We start from the raw sequence: 23,316 nt of genomic DNA, 5'->3' as shown, positions 1-23,316 counted from the left end.
CCTGTCTTTCAGTACTTAGGAAGCGGAATAGAAAGTGACTAGAAGTGCAACACGGGAATTAATTCCAGAATAGCTATGGCGTAATAGGCATTTTGTTAGATATGAAGAAGAATGTGGACAAAGATTTGAGGATAATACAGATAAAGCGTTTTGCATGAAATGCCCTCCTGAATGATGCTGGCGCGTGGACAATGTTATAGCAAGACTGTGGGCTCTTGAGATGTGGACTTAGAAGAAGATAGAAAACGTTTGACCGATAGGCTGAAAAATGAGTAGGTACTCGGAAGAATAAAGGAGTAGTGACGGCTACTGAATGCAATGAAAGGAAGGTAAACAATCTGGGTACGACATAAACTAAGATAAAATGAGGAGCTCCTCAGAACAGAAATGTATTTGGAACGAGAATGGAGGTAGGATGTTATTTAAGATCTTGGACAGGAACATTCAAAAGGAAACAATACGCCGCAAGAACTGGAGACGCAAAGGACCTGCTAACATCGAAAACAAGATGTGTCGTCAGAATTGCCCCATGGAAGTATTATAGGACCGTTGTTCTCCATATACACAAATTCCCTGACGTTCTAGATGAACAGCAATCTGTGGCTGTTTGCTGAAGACGCTGTAATGTGACTGTCATCTTTGAGTGTCTGTGGGAGCACACCGATTTCCTTGGGCAGAATTTCTATTTGCTATGATGAAGGGCAGCTCGCTCTGAACATAAGTTAATGTACATCAGGGGGAAAAATAATTCTAGAACGTTCGAATAAGATATCAGTTCTGTGCCGCTTGATACACTCTCGTTGATGAAACATTTGGGTGTAACGTTGCAACGCGACATGAAACTGAACGAGCACGTCATTTCGGCTATCGGGCAGGCGGTTAATCGACCGGTGTATTGGGAGAATCCTAGGAAAGTGTAGCTCGTCTATAAAAGAGACCGCGTACAGAAGACATATGCGACGCATTCATGACTACGGGTCAAGTGTTTAGGATCGCCGCCAGGGCGCGCTACTAGATTTGTTACCGGTAGGTTCGATCAACCCCTGAGTGTTAAGAAAACGCTCTATGAACTCAAATGTCAGTTCATGGATGGAAGAAGTTCTTTCCACGAAACACTGTTGAGAAAGCGTAGAGGAACGACATTTGAAACAAATTAAAAAATTATCCTACTCTCACCGACGTACATCTCGCGTAACGACCAGGAGAGCAAGATAAATAAGGGCTAGTACGGAAGCATGCATGTAGTCGTTTTCCCCTCGCTCCATTTGCAAGTGCAACAGGAAGGGAAATGACAAGCAGTGATACAGTGTTACACGAACCCTCCTCCATCAGCCGTTTGATGACTTATGGAGTACGTATATGGATGTGGATATCAGAAAACTGATTGTGAAGACTACACATTATCAATGACCGGCGCTGTCTTGTTTTGGCCCTTCTGGTGGCCAGCTACGGTATGGCGCGGAGGTCTGAATTTGAATCATGTCTGTAGACCTACACCTGCCAATACACAAAAATAGATTACGTTACCTTATTTTTCGGAGATAATACTTAAAACCTTACGGCTACCCAGCGAATAAGTAGGATTGCCTCTCCAAATGGTGATGCAACAGTATCCGGTGGCAATCATAGTCCCTAACAACAGTATATATTAGTTCAGAACTAAAGCTCGTATCTCTACAGAAGAATTTCACATGATGCCGTGCAAAGGATTTGGTTGTTAGAGACGGGGCACAGCTTCAGATTGAACAAGGATACGCATTGAGTCTAGCGTCACCTTCTTAGATGACCCATCATTGAAACCCTAAATGAATATAGTCAGAGCCCTATATATCCAGAACGCAAGTCCAAGGCTTTAATCAAAGGACCACCTAGATCGATTTTAAGTTGATGCCGGACAGATGTTCTTTGAACAGCTTGACTCGTAGACGTATTGAAGTTCATTTTGCGTTCAAAGAAAAACCACGTAAACAGACAGACTCTCGTATTTTTAGCCCCGTTTATCAGAGAGACATGGCAGGCAACTGTCAAGACTCGTTAAAGTGTACCCAACAACTGGTTGCCTCGCGAAACAGGTTTCGTATGTGACGTGTTGCATACCTTCTGAGTAGTAAAGGCAGTGGTAGACAGCTCGCTGTAGCCTGCGAACGTGTCGTTATATCTCTACAAGCTCTGTGTGGCTGTTTATATTCTTTTTTTTACATTGCAATATACGTGTAGATATTTTTAGTGGTTCTTCAGTCCTTTCCAGACATTTTCCTCAGATGCAAAAACTGAAAGACACTCGCAATGTTTGCTCAAGTGTAAACCATGCATTTATTTCGATGACCTTGAACCTTTTACCCACCGCTAGTGTCAACACTTTCAGTCTTTGGTGTGATCAGATGCATTTAATCGTTAATGAGAGAGTGTCAATTACTCGCCCGGATAACAGAGCACGTTAAAGCGCCGCTTCCGGGAGGGGGAGATGCGCCGACTCCGGGTCGAATCCACCCGGCTGAGTGATGACTAGAATCAGTGTGGATGTGGTTTTTCGGCTGTTTCCCACATTCCATTTAGTGACTATCGGGCTGGCAACCAAGTCCCTCTTTAGTTACACGATTTGGAAACATTCAGAAAACTGTCGATCACTTTCAAATGCATACAGCTACACGCTTCAGGTAAGTGTAGCGATGGTTCCTTTGAAAGGGCATGGCCGACTTCCTTCCCCATCTTCCCCTAATACGATGGGACCGCTGACCTCGCCATTTGGTTCAAATGGTTCAAATGGCTCTGAGCACTAAGGGACTTAACATCTATGGTCATCAGTCCCCTAGAACTTAGAACTACTTAAACCTAACTAACCTAAGGACATCACACAACACCCAGTCATCACGAGGCAGAGAAAATCCCTGACCCCGCCGGGAATCGAACCCGGGAACCCGGGCGTGGGAAGCGAGAACGCTACCGCACGACCCGCTATTTGGTCTCCTTCCCCAAGTCAATGAATCAACCAAAAAACCAGCTACACGCAAACTGTTGGGATACACATATCCCGTCCGGTGGGGTAACGGTTGGGAAGGGCGGCCAGCCGCCTCTTAAATTAACCAGGCCAAACCCGTTAATGACCTTGCCAACACTACGCCAGTGCGGGACAAATGTAGAACAAAAATAATGACAGTGTGTCGCTTATTTTTTGAGAAACGTGTAGTTCGATAAGAAAAATCCAGGCAGTATTTCTTTTCCATTGTACTAATAATAGTGTTACTAGTATTCGTTATTCTATAGTTATTTCTTCATACTCGTGACACATCAGTAATATTTTAAACCAACTCAGAAATAGTACAGACTATTTTCCAACTATCAGCACCTAAGTTGGAATCCATTAAATCCTTGTGGGTGCAGTGACCTCCGAGTATTCAGACTTAAAGAAGACAGAAATCAGTCTCAAAATCCGTCGTTTACTGGAGCTGATCTAATGGCATTATTCTTTCGAAGAGAAAGTAAACTGAAAATGAAGTATTACTCGTGTAACGAAATGCATAACTGAATACAACTAAACTCGTGGGGTTAAGTATTGTATTACTGGAGAGAGAATCTGTAGAATCGTGTCACAAACTCATAGTTTGACAACTGAAGCTAGGCGACGTGATGGCCACGTATTTTTAGAACACCTTTCCTAATTCTTCAAGAGACTGCATTCAAGGACTGATGACGGACGTTCTTGGGGCTTCAAAAAATGCAGAGAAATCCACAGCCTGAAGATAAATTGAAACTGTCTCGAGGCCAGCGTGATGCAGTCCTTACATCTAGTAAACACAGTGTTGAAGAGTATAATACCTCTTGATCCCATTTGTATCATACGGGTAAACACTTTCGTTACAGAATGATCTTTTCGTCAACGCTGGAATAGCTCTAGAGAGTTCTGTTGTGTCGTAGTGTCCAATTTTTTACCCATTTTTTGTTGTGTGTAACGTTTCGTATCTTAGCAGCTTAGTATGGTGTCAAAACAGCTCGCTGAAGACTCTTAAGTCATTGAACCAAATTTTTATTCGCGCATGACTATGTCTAGTACAGCACTATGCTGTACTGCATCTACTTCTATGAGGGCGTGCTGAGAAGCAAAGCCTCCGAATTTTTTATGCTGGGCTCAATATCGGATATGGTATTACATGTCGTGCATATTACTCGGTCTACTTTGCCGCTTCGATTACATAAGTTGCTATCCTGTGCCACTAAAGGGTTCCGAACTGTAGTGAGTAACGTTACAGTGTGTGACGCAACTATGTCGGTGGCTAACAAACAGCGCGTTGTAATCGAGTTTATAAGTGTCCACAAGCACCCTCTCCTTCTACCTAACAATGAATGCCAGATCACACACGACCACTACGTCATCTGCTACAATCCGACGCCTTGGGTTCACTATCATTGATCATCCTCCATACAGTGCCGACTTGGCCCCATCCGATTTGCATCTGTTTTCGAGTACCTCCGAGGAGTTCACTTTCACAGTGATGAAGTGGTGCAAGATGAGGTGAGGTTTTTGCCCCGACAACAAAGTCAAACGTTCTACAGGAACTGTATCAACAAGCTGGTCACCCGTTGGGAAAAAAGAGGTCGTCACCAGGGTGACTATGTTCAGAAATAAATATGTAGACGTGAAGAATAAGGATGTAGAATGTTAATAACGTTTATTTTATTTAAAAAGCCTTAAGATGTTTCACATAAAAAATTCGCAGGCATTACTATCCACAAAACCCTCGTAGAAACATACTCTGCGTGCCAGTATACGATGAATGTCAGAGGGTACTTCGTACCACTGCCAGTGATTTCCTTTTCTTTTCCATTCGCAAATAATGCGATGAAAATATGATTGTTTAACTGGTTCTATACAAGCCCTGATTTCTCTTATCTTCGTAGTCCTTGAGCGGGACGTACGTTGTTCGCAGTAGGAGTGTTCTGCAGTCTGTTGCAAATGCCAGTCCCATAAACTTCATTAATAGTGTTTCGCGAAAATAACGCCTCTGTCTCTCCAGGTATTTCCATTTGAGTTCGCGAATCATTTCCGTAACATTAATGTGTTCATCGAATCTAACGGTAACAGATCTTTCTTTAGGCTAATTGGATCTAGTGGGGATCGCAAACACTCGAGCAGTACACAAGAATTGGTCGCATAATTGTGTTGTACGGTATTTTCATTATAAATGGAATACACATCCCTATAATACTCTTGGTAAACTGAAGACGACCATCATCCTTCCTACAACAGACTTTAAATGCTCGTTCCATTTCATGTCGCTTTCAAACCGTATGCCTAGGTATTTAACCGACGTGATTGTGTCAGGCAGCATATCACTAATGCGGTATCTGAAATTACGTGATTGTTTTTCCCTATTCGTTTTCATTAACTTACATTTTTCCAAATTTTGAGTAATCTGCCATTCAGCCCAGCAAACAGAAATTCTGTCTAAATCATATTGTATCATTCTACAGTCACTCAATGACAATACTTCCATGTACAATACAGCGTCATCGGGAAACAGTCGCAGGTTCTTTTTCGCCCCGTCCATCGGGTCGCTTGTGTACGAGATATCTATAATTAAACTTTCGTTAGTTGACACAGTGTAGGCGAAAAACTATTTACCATGTGGGTACCCAACTTTATAGGAATAATGTCCAGACTTTGCACTGCAGGAATTGCTATGTTAGCAGTGTTCGTGCCACGACTTGCCGTTAGGTGTTAGTATTGATACGGCGACGTACAGTTGAAACACAAGCATTGGTGTGCATTACAGTGGTAGATAGTCGACATGGGTCTGGATATGGTGAGCAGGACTTTACTTGAAAAGCTGTTTTATCAAAGCAACAGCAACTGTGCTGCTGCTCTTCTAGAGTGTCGACGCGTTAAAGGAATACAGAGAGGTCATTTGTCCGCGCTGGGATTGATGAAAATGATTCCGAAGTTCGAATTAACTGGCGATTTAAGAATCGCTCCTCAGAGAGGCTGACGGCCAACTGCGTCACAGACCGTTGATGAAATTACTGTTGCCATGGCCAAGAATGCTGCACGCAATTTGCTGCCTTCAAGCAGTGAACGATCTGAACTGTTCATGGTGCTCAGTTCGATAACATCTGCGAACAGTTGTGAAGTGGTATCTCTGGTGTGGTTCCAGGCTGCCTTCGATGCGAATGGTTGTCGTACTAAGCAACGTTGTAACCTGGAACGTAACCACAGTGTGCTATTAAAAGCGTTATTCTCTCATATATTAAAATATGTTTTCTTCCATCGTTTATTTGTTGTTTCTCTTGCCGCGCGGGATTAGCCGAGCGGTCAAAGGCGCTGCAGTCATGGACTGTGCGGCTGGTCCCGGCGGAAGGTCGAGGCCTCCCTCGGGCATGAGTGTGTGTGTTTGTCCTTAGGATTATTTAGGTTAAGTAGTGTGTAAGCTTAGGGACTGATGACCTTAGCAATTAAGTCCCATAAGATTTCACACGCATTTTTGTTGTTTCTCTTCCGCGCATCCTTACATATGTTTACATAAAGTTTCATTACCCTACGATCACTTGTGTTTCACGGTGCCGTATATGTAGTACAAGGACGGTCCTATGAAATTTCTCTGGGCACTCCTTAATCTGACGCAGAGGCACCATCTAGAACAACATACTGGGTTGTTGTTGTTGTTGTGGTCTTCAGTCCAGAGACTGGTTTGATGCAGCTCTCCATGCTTCTCTATACTGTGCAAGCTTCTTCATCTCCCAGTAGCTACTGCAATCTACATCCTTCTGAATCTGCTTAGCGTATTTATCTCTTGGTCTCCCTCTACGATTTTTACCCTCCATGCTGCCCTCCAATACCAAATTGGTGATCCCTTGAAGCCTCAGAACATGTCCTACCAACTGATCCCTTCTTCTAGTCAAGTTGTGCCACAAATTTGTGCCACAAATTTCTCTTCTTCCCATTTCTATTCAGTACCTCCTCATGAGTTATGTGATATGCCCATCTATTCTTCAGCATTCTTTTGTACAGGGGTTATGTAACTTAAAAAGTCTTCGAGTCACTCACATGTCTGAGAATCTACTGCGTATCCTCGGACCTTTGTAACACTCTGAAATTTGGCACTGTATCAGACTATTTCCGGAATTGCAGGAAACTGGAACCAATCTTCCGGTTAACGAAAGCCTTATATTTTTTGTGATGCATTAAATAATATTTCTCCCGTGTGCAATTCTGAGTCGCGCCCTACGTACAGAATACGCCTACACATCTCAAACTGGAACCAATCTTCCGGTTAACGAAAGCCTTATCTTTTTTGTGATGCATTAAATAATATTTCTCCCGTGTGCAATTCTGAGTCGCGCCCTACGTACAGAATACGCCTACACATCTCAACAGTCGATTCCTCCCCTTATTCTCACTCCCCCAGTAGTGGTTAAGAGGAACGGAACCTACCGTAGTCATAAGAGGACTTAGAGGTTCTAGCTCGTATGCGTTTCAGGTACTACGTCACATGCTGCTGAGCGGACAAGGCGGGGACGCCCACCTTGGAGTGTCCGGTGATGGTGTGGATGGCGGCAGCGTCCGGCGGCGAGTACGTGGGCACGTCCAGCAGCCGCAGGAAGACGGCGCCGGCGCGGGACCGCATCGCCATGGGCGTCGGCGGCGTCGGCGGTGACGTCGGTGACCCCGGCGACGTCGGCGTCGGCGTCGTCGAGTTGCTGAGCTCCTCTTCTGCAAGGAACAGCACGCGATCAAGTTCAGGCCACGTAAAGCGAAAGCAGCATTTCCCACTGCCTACAGGACACATTAGAAATTATATCACAGTTTATGCAACACGATAAATTGAGAACATTTCTCTGATCCGAGGTTTTGTGAGGCCTGTACGACGAACACATCCATAGCAACTTCATTCAGTCAGCCATGCTACAGATGCAATCAGTATTTCTGCCACTTCGCGAACACCGTTAGTGTTTTCCTCATCCCTGTCTATTTCTGTTTCTTTTCCCCTCTTCTCACCTATTAACCTCATCCTGCCACTTCCTGCTCTTCTCCAGTCCAGTGAGTTTTTCCACATTGCGTTCATTTTACAGTGTTGCTATATATTTCTGTCAAATGTCATTAATCACATTCGACAGACATGTAACGAGTAAATTACTTAATACAGTATTAATTAAACTGACATTCCTGAAATGCAGTACCTATATTAGTAATTATTACTGTTATTGTGATTACTGTATTTGTATACAGGGTCAATCATTTCGTCTTGAAACTCTACCATTGATCCGTGTGTGCATAAAAACAATAACATAAGGTTGTGGGCACGCCTGGATGAAAAACACTTTTGCTTTATTTACTTTCCTTCTCAAAATAGCTTCAGCGACATATCGCCATCACCAGTGGGTTTTTGTTTATTCTAAAACATGTAAAACGAGTATTCTTTTAAACATTTATTACATATGTACCGTTTGGTTTTAAATATTATATTCTGTGAATGGTTTTACAATACCTTATTTAATTAAAGTCACATCATGGTCTCTACGTTTATTGCTGTTACTTTCTATATGTTCTGTTACCATTTCTCCGGCGCTCAGCATGTCGTCTGCGACCGCACGAACTAATACAGATGAGCGTTATACCATTGGGAAATGCCGTAGTGATGTGGATACAGTTTTAGTGTACATTAGACAGCTACGTGTGGTAGTGGTAAGGTCTTATGGGATCAAATTGCTGAGGTCATCGGTCCCTAAGCTTACACACCACTTAATCTAACTTAAAGTAACTTACGCTAAGGACAACACACACACACACACCCATGTCCGGGGGAGGATTCGGACCTCCGACGGCGAGAGCCGCGCGAACTGTGACAAGGCGCTCGAGTCCGCGCGGCTGCCAAGCGCGGTATTCCATGTTTCCTTCAGTTTACATTGTGAAGTGTGTTTGTCGACATACGGTGCTGATGTTACTTTTAGCTCTTCTATCCTATTCCGTGTTTCATGCAGCAGAAAGATTATGTCGCCGTAAACACACTCCACTTCGCAATAACACACTCTTTACGGCTTTAACGAACAGAACTGACCAAGAACACCTACCCACCCACCCGCACCCACCCACCCACCCACCCACACACACATACACACACACACACACACACACACACACACACACACACACACACACAGACAATCACTCCCCCAACACACAAAGAAACATAAGCAAGGAACAGCGGTCGTCAGAACTACCGCTATTATTTTCAAACACTTCAAAACATTTTCGTGACACATACGAACAGCAAGATGACGTAGTGTTTTAAACAATGGCTAAGTTGTAAGAGTTACGTTTTTCTATGTGTAAAACAACCTGCAAGCCGACTAACAAACGTGAATACATGAAAAATTAAGTAGCTGTTAATGCACACCAAAATTGTATCCACGACACTACGACAATTCCCAATAGTATAATGTTCACGCATATAAGTTCACTCTACCATATTTTTAGTAACGTCCGTTCATACAACAGCAGATGACACGCTTCATGCCGAAGAACCAGCACCAAAACGCATAAAATATGCCTGAAATAGCGATAACAGACGTAGAAACCATGCTGTAACGTCCACTGTTCAAAGTGCCGTCAATGCGAACAAGAGGTGACCGAGACGTGTAACCAGTGGCACTCCTTACCACCACGTCGGGTGATACGCCAGTATGGTGATGACGAATACACGCTTCCAATGGGTGTTCACCGCGATGTCGCCAAACACGGATGCGACCATCATGATGTTGTAAACAGAACCTGGATTCATCTGAAAAAATGACGTTTTGCCATTCGTGCACCCAGGTTCGTCGTTGAGTACACCATCGCAGGCGCTCCTGTCTCTGATGCAGCGTCAAGGGTAACCGCAGCCATGGTCTCCGAGCTGATAGTCCATGCTGCTGCAAACGTCGTCGAACTGTTCGTGCAGATGGTTGTTGTCTTGCAAACGTCCCCATCTGTTGACTCAGAGATCGAGACGTGGCTGCACGATCCGTTACAGCCATGCGGATAAGATGCCTGTCATCTCGACTGCTAGTGATACGAGGCCGTTGTGATCCAGCACGGCGTTCCGTATTACGCTCCTGAACCCACCGATTCCATATTCTGCTAACAGTCATTGGATCTCGACCAACGCGAGTAGCGATGTCACGATACGATAAACGGCAATCGCGATAGGCTACAATCTGACCTTTATCAAAGTCGGAAACGTGTTGGTACGCATTTCTCCTCCTTACACGAGGCATCACAACAACGTTTCACCAGGCAACGCCGGTCAGCTGCTATTTGTGTATGAGAAATCGACTGGAAACTTTCCTCATGTCAGCACGTTGTAGGTGTCGCCACCGGCGCCAACCTTGTTTGAATGCTCTGAAAAGCTAATCATTTGCATATCACAGCATCTTCTTCCTGTCGGTGAAATTTCGCGTCTGTAGCACGTCATCTTCGTGGTGTAGCAGTTTTAATGGTCAGTAGTGTATATGATTATAGTGCATTTATAATTACTTCCTGTTGTTACAGCCGGCCGAAGTGGCTGAGCGGTTCTAGGCGCTACAGTCTGGAACCGCGCGACCGCTACGGTCGCAGGTTCGAATCCTGCCTCGGGTATGGATGTGTGTGATGTCCTTAGGTTAGTTAGGTTTAAGTAGTTCTAAGTTCTAGGGGACTGATGACCACAGCAGTTAAGTCCCATAGTACTCAGAACCAATTGAACCATTTGAACCTGTTGTTACATTAGGTACTTTTGGATGTGCTTAATGCTGCTGCTTAAAATACGAATTTTATGACTGAGCAATCATACTCATTTAAATAATGTTTTGTGGACTTTATGTGTAAAGACTCTCTTTCACTTTACACGAATTTGACTTGAAAAAAATTGGTAATAATCCTCAATGATCGCAGACTCATTTAGGGGATTTATTTCCTTAATTAACAAACTGTACATCGGAACTGATATGGGCTCACGTTTCTTTCAGTCGTTACCCTCTTTCTCTCTACGGTGTTTTCCCTCATATAGTTAGCGACAATACTGGGTTTTCACAATTTACGTGGTTCACAGCAGTGAACTACCTAGCGTGTATTAAGCTGCTGCACATAAATACTCCCGCATTTCAAACAGGCGTCCACATTATGACCACGCTATAATCATAGACGAAATATTTTCGTTGATTCTTACGTTCGTTGGTGCTAAAGTAATGTTTTGTGTGTGTGTGTGTGTGTGTGTGTGTGTGTGTGTGTGTGTGTGTGTGTACTGAAACGGAATTTCGCTGGCCTTATTTCAAACATTTGTTTTTTTCCTTCTTTAATAAATGTAATCTCCTACCTGAAATTTGTACATTTCTGTATATATACGAGGGCTATTCCGAAAGTAAGGTCCGATCGGTCACGAAATGGAAACGACTATGAAAATCCGATAAAGCTTTGCACAGATGTGTTGGGTAGTGTCTCTAGTATAACCCCAGTTAGCATCACGTCGCTCTTCTCATTTCTGAGCTCGCAGTGAGTGCGTAAAGATGTCTAGAAAATAGTGTCTGCCGCCAAGTACGGGGGCCTGGTGAGAAATTTCCCCTGAAGCTATGCAGCTAACATTACATAACTGTCGTGCTGTTTCGTCTTCAAGACAATTCGCAGCCGCATTCTGCAGGGGCAATGAAGATGCTCCTGCATCGTTTTCAAATGGAAATGTGAGATTACCCACAATACAGCCCGTAATTGTCTCCCTCTGAGTTTCAGCTCAGGTCACATGAACCGCTGGTTATGAAGACAACATTTCGGCACAAGACAACGAGCCGTAGGCCAGCGTAGAGAATTGGCGGAGAGCACTGGCGGCTGCCTTCTATAGCGAGGGTATGGGAAAGTTGGTACAACGCTACGATACACGTCTAAGTCGGGTCGGCGACTATGGAGATAAGTAGCTGCAAGGTGTATCTAACTGTTGCAAATAAAACAGTTTTGATTTTTACCGTGGTTTCCATTTCGTGACCTATCGGACCTTACTTTCGGAATAGCCCTCGTATATTCGGTTGTGTATGTGCTATGGCCAGAGAGATTAATTGTGTAAAATCACAGGATGGGACAATGAAAGGAAATGGAAGGAGGGAGGAAAAAAGATGGTTGGTGTCAGATTTTCTGAACATCCAATGTGTGAAGGTGAGCGTCAGAACATTCCAGGGACTACTAGTTAGTGAAACAGGTGTATTACGGTGAAGTAAAGAACATGTGATTTCAAATGATTAAAGTTTTTCAGAATCAGCAGACGATTCATGAGCACAGTGAAGATAAGGTGAGAGCTACAACTGAAGAAATAATGTGACTTTTTGCTTAATTACGGTGAGGAATGATTGATTAAAAAATAATACTTTAGTGAAGACGCAACACATCTAATTGCGCTTTGTGTCTTTTCTGTTTAATAAAGAATAGCGCCCCTATGGTTATGTGATGGTTTTTTTACCTCCGATTGGTCGCGAAATGGTAACCACAGTGAAAATCAAAATGGTTCCATGTGAAACATTTATCTACACTTTGCAGCTACTTCTACATAGTCGCCGCTCCGACGCAGACAATTGTCCAATAAAAGGCGGCCGTCTATGATTCACGTCAATTATCTACGCTGGTCCACATCTTGCTATCTGTGACAAAATGCTTTTCTCATAACCAGTGGTTCATGTGAGCGAAGACTGCATGGTGGGCGATCTAATACTTTCCATAAAAACAAACACTGCACGAGCGTCGTTGTTGCTCATGCAGTGTGTGGGCACATTGTTTTGAAGAAGGATGAGCATAATAGTTGCATTATGTGGGCTGCATAAAATCAGGCACTTCACACCTGGCTGGAGACTTTCTTGTTTTAAGCATCTTTACGTGCTCACTGTGCGCTCAGAAATGAAAAGAGCGACGTGACGGAATCGACATGCATACTTAAGACACTATGCAACACACGTGTGCAAAGCGTTGACGGATTGTCACTGTGATTTTAATTTAGTAACCAACTGGAGGTTAAAAAATAGCACATGTATGTCGGCCCTTGCTTTCAGTTATTGAAATTTGAAATTGTAAGTTGATTGAAAATGTTAGTCGTACGTGGGTATTACTTCATACACTGCTCCGAATTTATATCTGCTTCTCAGTACAGCCATTTAATTCAAGCGAATTTCTCGCCCAAGAGTGTCAGTCTTCATACGTCACGAGGTAGGCGAGAGTTCTTTGCATACAACGTGGGGCATCAAAAAACTTTGACAGCAAAAATCAACAAAATGAACAGTCTCACTTGTATGTAACAAGAAGAGACATATAGTTTAAACGCTTCCTTCCACTGCGTAGAAGAAAACAAAATTATTAATGTAGAAGTAAAGTCAAGTTGAATTTAAATAGTTGATGTACTTATTTGATTGTACTGGAGCGCTGGTGTAGACACACATATTTCTCATATTGGGCAATGGACATTTAGGGGAGAGTATTAACCCAGAAGTAAATTAAAAAATTATTTGAATAAAAAAGAATTTTTAGTATCCCATGGTTTTAAATCGAATTAAAAAATATAAAATCATTTCTCGTAGTCTCATTCAGATTCCCAATCTCCTACAGATGGTACCAAATATTAAAATTTCATTCTTATTTAAATACTTATATTTATATTACTCTAGACTCTGTGAAATTTTTCAGAATGTTTGAAATATTTTAAAGAGATTACAGCAGAGACATGTGCTAACTGCAGGTTTATTTCATATTCTTCTCACCTGACGGCAACCATTATATTGCTTCCTCCTACATATATCTCGCAAAAAGGCTCAACGTAAAAATGAGAGAGACTGGATCTCACGCCGAAGCTTACCGGCAATCGCTCTTCCCGCGAATCATGCGCGATTGGAGCAGTAAAAGTGGGAATGACAGAGGTACAAAAAGTACCCTCGACGACACACCACACAAGAAAGCGAGTTAATAATTTATTGTTATCCAGCTTTGAGTTCTGCTGAAAGTTTTAAGTCTCACACGCTCATTGGGATTAGTCGGGGGTAAACGAAGTACATTTCGTCACACTCCAGGCAAGAAAGCGAGCTAATATTGCATTGTCATCCAGTTCTGAGCTATTTTTAAAATTTCGGGTGTCTAGCTCATCGGGAAGTTCGCTTAAAATCACATACAGAATTTTTACTGAGCAGACAGACAAACAAGAAAGCGACCTATTGAAAACTTGGTAAAACAGGTATTCTTCGCCAGCAGCCATCAAATTATTTTGGGAGGTTCCGCTTGGTAGTCAGGTGAGTGCCACAACTTGAGCTCCCATCCAGAATATTCTCAACTAAGGAACCTTGCTGTCGCGCTGGGATATCTGGCTGAGAAAAATAATGGTTGTTCTGCAACAGCCCACCCATCTTGGCGCAATAAAGAAAGAAATTTGTGAAAAAAGTTATAAAACTTATAATCATATTAATAATTGCATGGTATCTAGTACTAGTCAGTGGTACCTTAAAAGACAGCACACTTAGGCACTAGCAAGGAATTCGTCTACAGCGTGCAATACTACTAGTTGGCAGCCAATATCACGGTTTTTTCAGTTTACAGGAATCCAAGATTGTGTCTAAGCATGAATTTCATATGTGCTTTGTGAATGTAATGTTGTCGTTGAAATAAAGTTTGGGAGCAGGAGGGCATTTTAGTAAGGACGTAAAATAAAGTAAAGAGTACTGACCAGCAGAAAAGTGTTCCAACCGGAGAACAGAAAAGGCGAATATGCTCCTGTTTAAAAGACTGAAAAGTTCGGTACCCGCTGCCTTATCCTAGCTTCCTCAGTACCTGTAAAAAATTCCCAAAAATTCTGGCATACCAACATGTTCGCGCTGTTTTTAACATCAAATTCACCTCTTACTCCCACGAGTTCCCATAACTCTAACTCGCTCACACCCAATAGTCCATCGCCGTGTGTCTCTCATACCCACACACTACCACTTGCCCATTCTCACTCACTCATTCAGCCCAACTTATTATCATTATCTCTTGGTGTCTCTCTAACAGTCACTGTCTCCTGTCTCACAGCCAAAGTCTCCTTCGTACTGTCCTACTGCTACTGTCTCCTCTCGCTGCCACTGTCTCCCTTTTGCTCTCACTTACTACTACTATCTCATTCCTTACCACTGCTCCTGTCTCTCCTCACTACATCTCCCTTCCTCGTTGTAATTGTCATACAGTCTGTTCGTCGTTATCACTGGCTCTCAATCACTTCCACTTTCTCCTTTATTCCTGTCCGACTGTTTCCTTCAGTCTTTTCCTAGCGCTGTTCTGTCATAATTAACTATGTTCCATTGCCACTGTGTCCCTCTCTTTCTCTCGCATTGCCATTGCGTCCGTCGCTCTTTCTATACCACAACCAATTACTATGTACTATCTTCCAGTAATTATTACTTCTCCGTCTCTTTCCCACTGCCTCAGCCTCCTTTTCTCTCACCATAGAAAAGCGGAATATGTTCTCATGACATTATTGGGATAATTTCTAAAGGTGCTGAGGAAAGTAGAACGGAGCAGCTATTATTTTTCAGTTAGTTTATCAAATAGGAGCGTATTTGCATTTCTTGTGCCACAGTGGGAGCATTTTTCCGCTGGTTCCCTTCTTTTCCCTGCTGCAGAAGATCGTGCCATTCGATGAAAAGAACTTAATGGGTTAGTAAAATTTTGACAGTTTATTTTACGTGCACAGATATTTTGCATGTACCTCAGTACTAGAACATGGAGATCCCAAACTCTTCTGATGTTACCGGAGACACTCTGCAGCATATTTCTCCGTGCTATATTACTTTATAAAGTACGTTTTTGTCTCACACCAGATTTTACATGCGTGTTTTGCTTGTAAAGTAGGGTAACTTTGAATATTTATGTCTCAGAAACGGACAAAAATATCAAGAAAGTTTTCAAGGTTTTTCTTTGGAATATATCGTAACAATTTCAGCCATTTGATGCGCATAGCCATCATGGAATCCGTGGCTCGGTTTAGCTACCGAAATACCACATTTTTGGAGTGTTTCTCAGTAACGAATACAGATTTTCGAAAATTGAAAGGTGGAACTTCTAGATAAATGCCTAGAGATTATATCGTTAAAATTTGAGCAATTTTTTGCGATTAGTTATTTAGATATCCGGCGGAAAAAATGGAGAAAAAGACTTTTTCAGATTTTCTCAGGAGCCGCCCAGTATATGGTGCCTCCACAAGCCCATTAAGGCGCACCGTAAACCACATCTAATGCAAAAAGAACCAACCTATTTGCTCTCTTTGCCTTGGCTGGAGGAAGTGTGTAGTATTCAAACTTTGACACTACACTGCAATACATTAACACTACGCCGATCCATCGGTTTGGCATACAAATGGTTCATAGCCCAAGGGCTATCGAAAACATCTGACTATCTTTCTATCACCAATAGAACCCGAAGTATGAGCACCGGAAAAATCACGCTTTTATGCGCGGCGTTTTAGAAAGTATTGGTAACGTATGCAGTTACACTGTGCTTGCGTACGCTTGTGTGTGTGTGTGTTTGTTTGTTTTACAAAGATGACGAGTGATCGATGTGTTGGCACATATGTTCCGTGCTTGCCCGTCATCGGCGAGGTGTCCTCTCGGCCCTCTCGTATATCACGATCCCTCCATTAACCTTTAGCCGCGTCCACTGCATCTGATTGAAGCGTCTCACGCAAACAGCTATTCCCTGAATAATAGCGCCGTTACTCAACGCAGTGTGTGGGTACGTGTACACGCACGTGTGTGCACGTAACACGACCGCGTTGCCGCTACATTGGCCTGCAGCGCAGTCCCGATCCCCAAGCGATTCTGCGCAACTCCATCACTGTTGCACGGTGCGTGGCGAGAGCGAGCTACGACTGCTGAATCAGGATTGCACTCTTGTATCTGTTTGGCAAAACAACCTCTACAGTTGGGTAAGCCTTTGTTTCGCGCTGCAGGAGGCGGGAAACTGGTATCTCTCTTGTGAATACAAATGACGTAAAATCTTTCAGCACGCTCTTAAGCGTACTTGAGGTACAGAGTGTAAACCCAGGATTGTGTACAGAATCGATCTCCCATGTATAAAACATCTTCAAACTTCTGATTACAAATGAGTTAGCCTGTTAAATACACACTAAGACAAAAAAAGACACACCACGAAGGAAATATCCGGAAGGGACGGAAATCTCTAGATATGATGTACATGAACAGACCAACAAATAATTACAGTTCAAGAAAAATTGGATGATTTATTCAAGAAAAAGACCTTCATAAACCGAACAAGTCAATTGCGTGTTATGCCCTTTGTGCAAGCCGTTATTAGGGTTGGCATTGTCTGGTAGTGTTGTTGTATTTCCTCCTGAGGGTTATCGTGCTAAATTCTGCCCAACTGGCACGTTTGATCGTCAAAATCCCTCGATGGTTGGAGCTCCTTGCCCATAATGCTCCAAACTTTCTCATTTGGGGAGAGATTTGGGGGCCTTGCTGGCCAAGGTAGGGTTTGGTAAGCACAAAGACAAGCAGTAGAAACCCACGTCATGTGCGGGCGGACATTATCTTGCTGAAATCTAAGAACACGATGACTTGCCATGAAAGGCAACAAAACAGCGCGTAGAATATCGTCGACGTACCTCTGTGCCATAAGGGTGCCACGCGTGACTACCAAAGGGGTTCTTCTATGAAAAGAAATGGCATACCTGACACTCCTGGCTGTCGGGCCATGTGGTGGGTGATAATAAGGTTGGTATCCCACCTCTGTCTGTGACGTCTCCAGAGACATCTTTGGCATGCAATCGCATTGACTGGAGTAGTATTGTCTTCAGCGATGAGTCCCGCTTCGAAATGACCACCAATGATCAGCAACTCTTATCACTGGCCACGCGGGATTAGCCGAGCGGTCTGAGGCGCTGCAGTCATGGACTGTGCACCTGGTACCGGCGGACGTTCGAGTCCTCCCTCGGGCATGGGTGTGTGTGATTGTCCTTAGGATAATTTAGGTTAAGTAGTGTGTAAGCTTAGGGACTGATGACCTTAGCAGTTAATTCCCATACGATTTCACACACATTTGAACATTTTTTTCTTATCACTGGTATGGCTCCACCCTGAATTTTGAGCAGTCCTGAATCTTTCTTTCCTACTCGGTGAAATCCCTTAGAGATTCTTCCTTTAGCTATGCTGCATAAGTACACATGGAAAGCAGCCCACCCACCTAGCCGCGCGGTCTAACGCGCTGCTTCCCGAGGGGAAGGCCTACCGGTCCACGCCACGAATCCCCCCGTGGATTACTGTCGAGGTCCGGTGTGCCGGCCAGCCTGTGGATGGTTTTTAGGCGGTTTTCCATCTGCCTCGGCGAATGCGGGCTGGTTCCCCTTATTCTGCCTCAGTTACGCTATGTCGGCGATTGCGCAAACACTGTCTCCACGTACGCTACACCATAGTTCCTCTACCACGCAAACATTTGGAGTTACACTCGTCTGGTGTGAAATGTTCCCGGTGGGGTCCACTGGGGGCCGAACCACATAATAACTCTGGGTTCGACGTGGGGCAGCAGTGATGTGGGTGGACTGATGTGGCCTGTTGTCGGGTTGTGAACCACTGAGGGCCATGGTGGGACGAAGCCTCTCCGTTGTTTCTACTTCCCCAGTTCAATACACAATACACACACACATGAAAAGAGAGACCCAGATATTTCCAGTTCACTAGTTGTTGTCGGCAGTGGGATGCAGTCTTGTTGCTGAGATACCGCTGATCCTTTGCAATGAAAAGAAGGCTGAAGTCGGACAGTCGGCCTGCGTCAACAAGTAATCTGCTGGGAGAAAATTATCTAGGGATGGTTCAGGAATCGTGCGGAATGTCTGACCAAAATAAGTACCCATCTTTTCGCTGAGTTGGCGCGGTCGCTTCTGGTTGCGAAGTTGGAGCTGACGGGTGGTGCGTGATGCCTGGCCAGCGTTCCTCCAGCTTGGCGGTGGAGGTGGTGGTGGGGGGAGGGGGGTCGGGGGCGATGGAGGCGGCTGGACTGGCGCGTCGGTACTCGCGCCGAATTGCCAATCAGGATGAAGTGGTCCGCGGATCGATTTCACTTGCCACCCGCGGGCGGTGGCTGCGGCGGCGGTCAGCCCTCGACGCCTCTTGCGAATGCTGACGGCAGCGCCGCGTTCTGGGCGGCCTCGGCTGCCCGTGTTTTCACTGATAAGCGGGCAGGCCAGCGAGAGTTCCGACCCGAGGTGCGGTCTGAAATCCAAGCAGGACCGCCTTCCCTCTAGTGCGGAGTCTCCTCCACACGGCGAAGGCCTGGGCCGGCTTAAAAGTTAGCCAAGCGCGCTGTGACATCAGGCGTTTTCCCCGAGAGAGGGATCTCAGAGCTTCTCGGGTAAGGCTACCTGCTACCGACAAGTAGTCGGCAAAGTTCATACCGATTTCTCGTCGGTTCTCTGGTAGGCATGAGCGTCAACTACAAGTAACTCACGTCATACGTGTAACTATGGAAACAGAGCCCTACCTTCAGCAAATACAATTTTCTTCTGTAACACCAATACATCATTCGGTGAAGTTTCATTATCGTCATTGGCTTCCTTTCATTGTCTGTCGCATAACAGGTAAAAATTACGCATAATACACACTTTTTTTTAAATTGTGATGTTTTATATGTAACATTATTAATAAAATACGTAGTATGTTAAACATGTGTCACATATTCCTATAGGAGGTAACACTGGTCGAAACTAGTAGAAAAGTTTGTTTGCATGGCCATCACAACGACAAGGACAAACAAAATGAAAAGTGGGAAGAACAATGTTCGAAACATGCTAATGTTTCGCAAATAGTGCAACTTCCATATGATCAGATGAGAGGAAACACCGATGCTAACAAAAAACGTGAAGAACTATCCCACTGATGTCGCCTTGAAAGTGAAAAAAGGCGAAAAGTCTCTGAGAGAATAAAATACAGTGCAGCAAGAGAAGGCGTTCTTTATTTACAAAACAAACACAGAAGAAAAGTTCTTATTATGATATGTGCGAAAACCAGTACATGTTGAGATCTGGGCCAACCTGTCCTTTCATTTCCCTCCGTTTATTACGTAGAAGTAAGCAATACAGCCGCGAATGCTTCCTGATACACCGTTCAGCCCTTCTTCGCAGTGAATCACGAACTGTTCCACACACACCTGGCTACATACGGATTGCGTCACTTGCGTTGGTCACAATCATCTGTAATCTCTGCACACTATTCCGTAGCTCTTGCGTCTAGGCGTTCACTAATGACTTTAAATGTTGCCACAGATATCCAACGGATTCAGGTCCAATGAACTGGGAGACCATCATACAGAACTTCCACGACGAAAGATTTCGAATGAAACGTTGAACTGAGCTTCTGTCGCACGATCCGTAGAAAATGGAGTGGTGCCTTTTGCAAGGATTACGTTCTTCAATAGCGTTGGTGGTTCATAGTGTAAAAATCGGTGATACACAGCACACGTTAATTTGTCTGGTAAAGCTGTTTAACCGTGTGTGTCTATCACCGACAATTCTGGCCCTTACATTGATACTGAAGCCATCCTGAGGGCTCACCGCCATGATTGTTGGAATATTTTAACGTGTCCAAACGTGTGTGGTGTGGTAATTTAAAATGCCACCTCTAGTGAATCCTATCTATATATAAAATACAGGCTGTGGACTAATGACCCATATCTCAACAGATATCAGTTTACTGACATATTATTATTATTGGAATTTTCTTTTAATTTTGACCAATTCCACCTCCTCCACAAATATGTGACTTTTTGTTATACTTGTATACCTTAATATCATATGCTGCTGTTTGTGTAACTATCCGTCATTTGCAACAGAGCCCATATTTCGCTCGCGTTTATCATCTACAGCTAATCTGAACTTCCCAGTAGTATATTCTACACTGCGGTGACAACAGAAATTAAGTATATAAAATTTACGTACAAATCATCTATTTACAAAGTTCATCACAAGGAACATATTCACGAAACATTTTAGAAAGCTATTACATTAGCTTGGCAAACAGTAGTTGCAGGATAATTAATAAATCAGGTCTCTGTACGTCCATCTCCTCAGAGATAGTTCGGACCTCGGTTTTTCAGTACAGAATGTCAAATCAAACACCTTTCAGGCGTCTAAATTTCCAAATTGTTATTTTATTGGGTTACAAATTTCGGCGATATATTACGCCATCTTCAGGCCCCCTGACCAATGTGTAGGAAGATTTCAACCTCCGCTCCGGTCAAAATAGGGGCCAGCATTCAAAGACTGGTAGTGTAGATTTTTGAGGCGGTGATCACTTCAAACACCACCTGCCGACTCAGAACGGAGGGTGGAATCGTCCGTCAAGGGGCCTGAAGATGGCGTAATATATCGCCGAAACTGGGAGCCCAATTAAACGATAATATGGAAATTTACACGGCTGAAAGGTGTTTGATTTCAATCAGTGTTGACAGCAGAATGTAAGTTAACTGCAGTGCTGTAATGTAACATCAATAAAGTGGGAAAGCAATAGTCGTTTAACAGCAAAAATTTTGGTAAGTATATCTTATACATTGTTGAGAAATTCTTTTTTGGTGCAGATGACAAACTTGACTAAAATATCAGTTGTACTGCAAATGACAGACAGCTGCCAAAACATCAATATGTGAAATTAAACTACAGTTTTTTAATAATGCCAGAAACCCAAATACCTTCAACCACAACGTGTACACACTATAATGCCAAAGCTTTACCTATTATTCGAAAGAAAACAAAATATACCCATTAACCACGAAGTAAGTTCACCGAATTATATATAGGTGTTAAACAAGAAAAAATAGTTTGGCAACGCCAGAACCACATCTCCATAATTATGCAGGGTGGTCAGAAACAGTCTGAAAAGCTTGTTGGCGTGTTGTACGGTAGGTTATGCTCGAGCCAAGTTAGTGTCAGTTGTTCTCAAAGCGTAGACGACAGCGCATGAGACTGCTCAGCCTTTGGCTCGGGTTCGATACTTACTACTATCTCAAGTCTAATTTTTGTATCGCTCTCTTGTTTGCTTTTAGGAAACCAAATGAAAATCACGTCTGCCGCGCCGTTCGAATTTGCGCACACCACGGCGTGATTGGTTCACTTCAATGAAAATCAACTAGGAAACGATGCATCGTATCGATTTTTTTTAACAGTTATTTCTCAGCACAACCTAGCCTGTAGTACCCTTACAACCTCTTCAGACTGTTTCTGACGATCCTGCGTATTTGAAGCCAAACACGCGCAAAAAGGGAACTTCAGTCAAATATGCACTACTTCACACAATTGTGAATTTTGTGGTGGAGATCAACATCACAAGAAAAGACTGTACCGACACACTCTGAGCGTTTGTAGGGAAGGAAATTTGGGATAGGAACTCATATCCAACGGCGGCCCCAGATCGAATCCGCCTGGCGGATTAACGACGAGGGCCGGTGTGCTGGGCAGCCTGGATGTGGATTTTAGGCGGTTTTCCACTTCCCACTAGGTGAATACTGGGCTGGTCCCCACGTTCCGCTTCAGTTACACGGCTCGCAGAAATCTAAACACATTCGCTCTGTTCTATGGATTACACTAGACGCTGACAGTTGGGGTACACTAATTCCTTCCCGGGGGGTATGGGTTGGCGACAGGAAGGGCATCCCGGTGCCCCTTAACATTAACATGCCACATCTGATTAAACCAGCAAACCTCGCAAGTCGGGATAAATCCTTAGAATGAGAGAGATTGTAAGTTATGAAGCCACATTTCCACAGATTGGAGTCCATAACACACTAAGTACCTATCAATGGCTGCACAAATACTAGCATGGGACAATGGAAATAAAACTTTAAGTTGGCATCTTTGTCAGTGTGTGGTGTAATATGGTCTGTTGTGCGATTGATAAGTCCACTTGTTTCGGAGAAACAAATGACAGAAGGCGGTTAAATTTTTTTACCTATAAAACTAGTGGTTGATTCGCTGGCCACTCAAAAATCAATGTAGTCTCAGCTCGATGATGAAGTCGAGTGGTCAACGGCCTAGTGCAAGATTTTTGCCGATTTATTCCTGTTCCCTGGCTTGCATTACAAGTACAGCTGTATTATATAGGTGCTTGTGATGAGTGTATTTGTAGCGTTGTGTTTGTGTAGCTGATGATGATGAGGGCAGGAGACGGGAGGTCGCTTATGGTATTGTTGGGTGAGATTTGAAATTTCAACCGGGACACTGGCACAAAGTCATCAGATAATGAACTGTACACTACCACCTCTTCTCATCATCCGGACCAAATTTGTTCCATCAGCTCGATTCCGTACGAAGCCACTGG

General features: G+C 43.7%; 1 protein-coding gene across 1 annotated transcript in view; it reads right to left on the bottom strand.

Annotated features, from left to right (window-relative positions):
- LOC126253140 (uncharacterized) overlaps positions 1-23,316 on the bottom strand; it is a 240,575-nt gene that overhangs the window by 14,926 nt on the left and 202,333 nt on the right. The window contains exon 3 of the mRNA XM_049954286.1: positions 7,518-7,705. Within this exon, the coding sequence (XP_049810243.1) occupies positions 7,518-7,705 (188 nt within the window). The remainder of the gene's footprint in view (positions 1-7,517; positions 7,706-23,316) is intronic.

Source organism: Schistocerca nitens, chromosome 4 (genome assembly GCF_023898315.1).
Source record: "Schistocerca nitens isolate TAMUIC-IGC-003100 chromosome 4, iqSchNite1.1, whole genome shotgun sequence".
Taxonomy (NCBI): domain Eukaryota; kingdom Metazoa; phylum Arthropoda; class Insecta; order Orthoptera; family Acrididae; genus Schistocerca; species Schistocerca nitens.
Note: the sequence above shows the minus strand (reverse complement) of the source record. Positions and strands in the feature narration are given on the sequence as shown.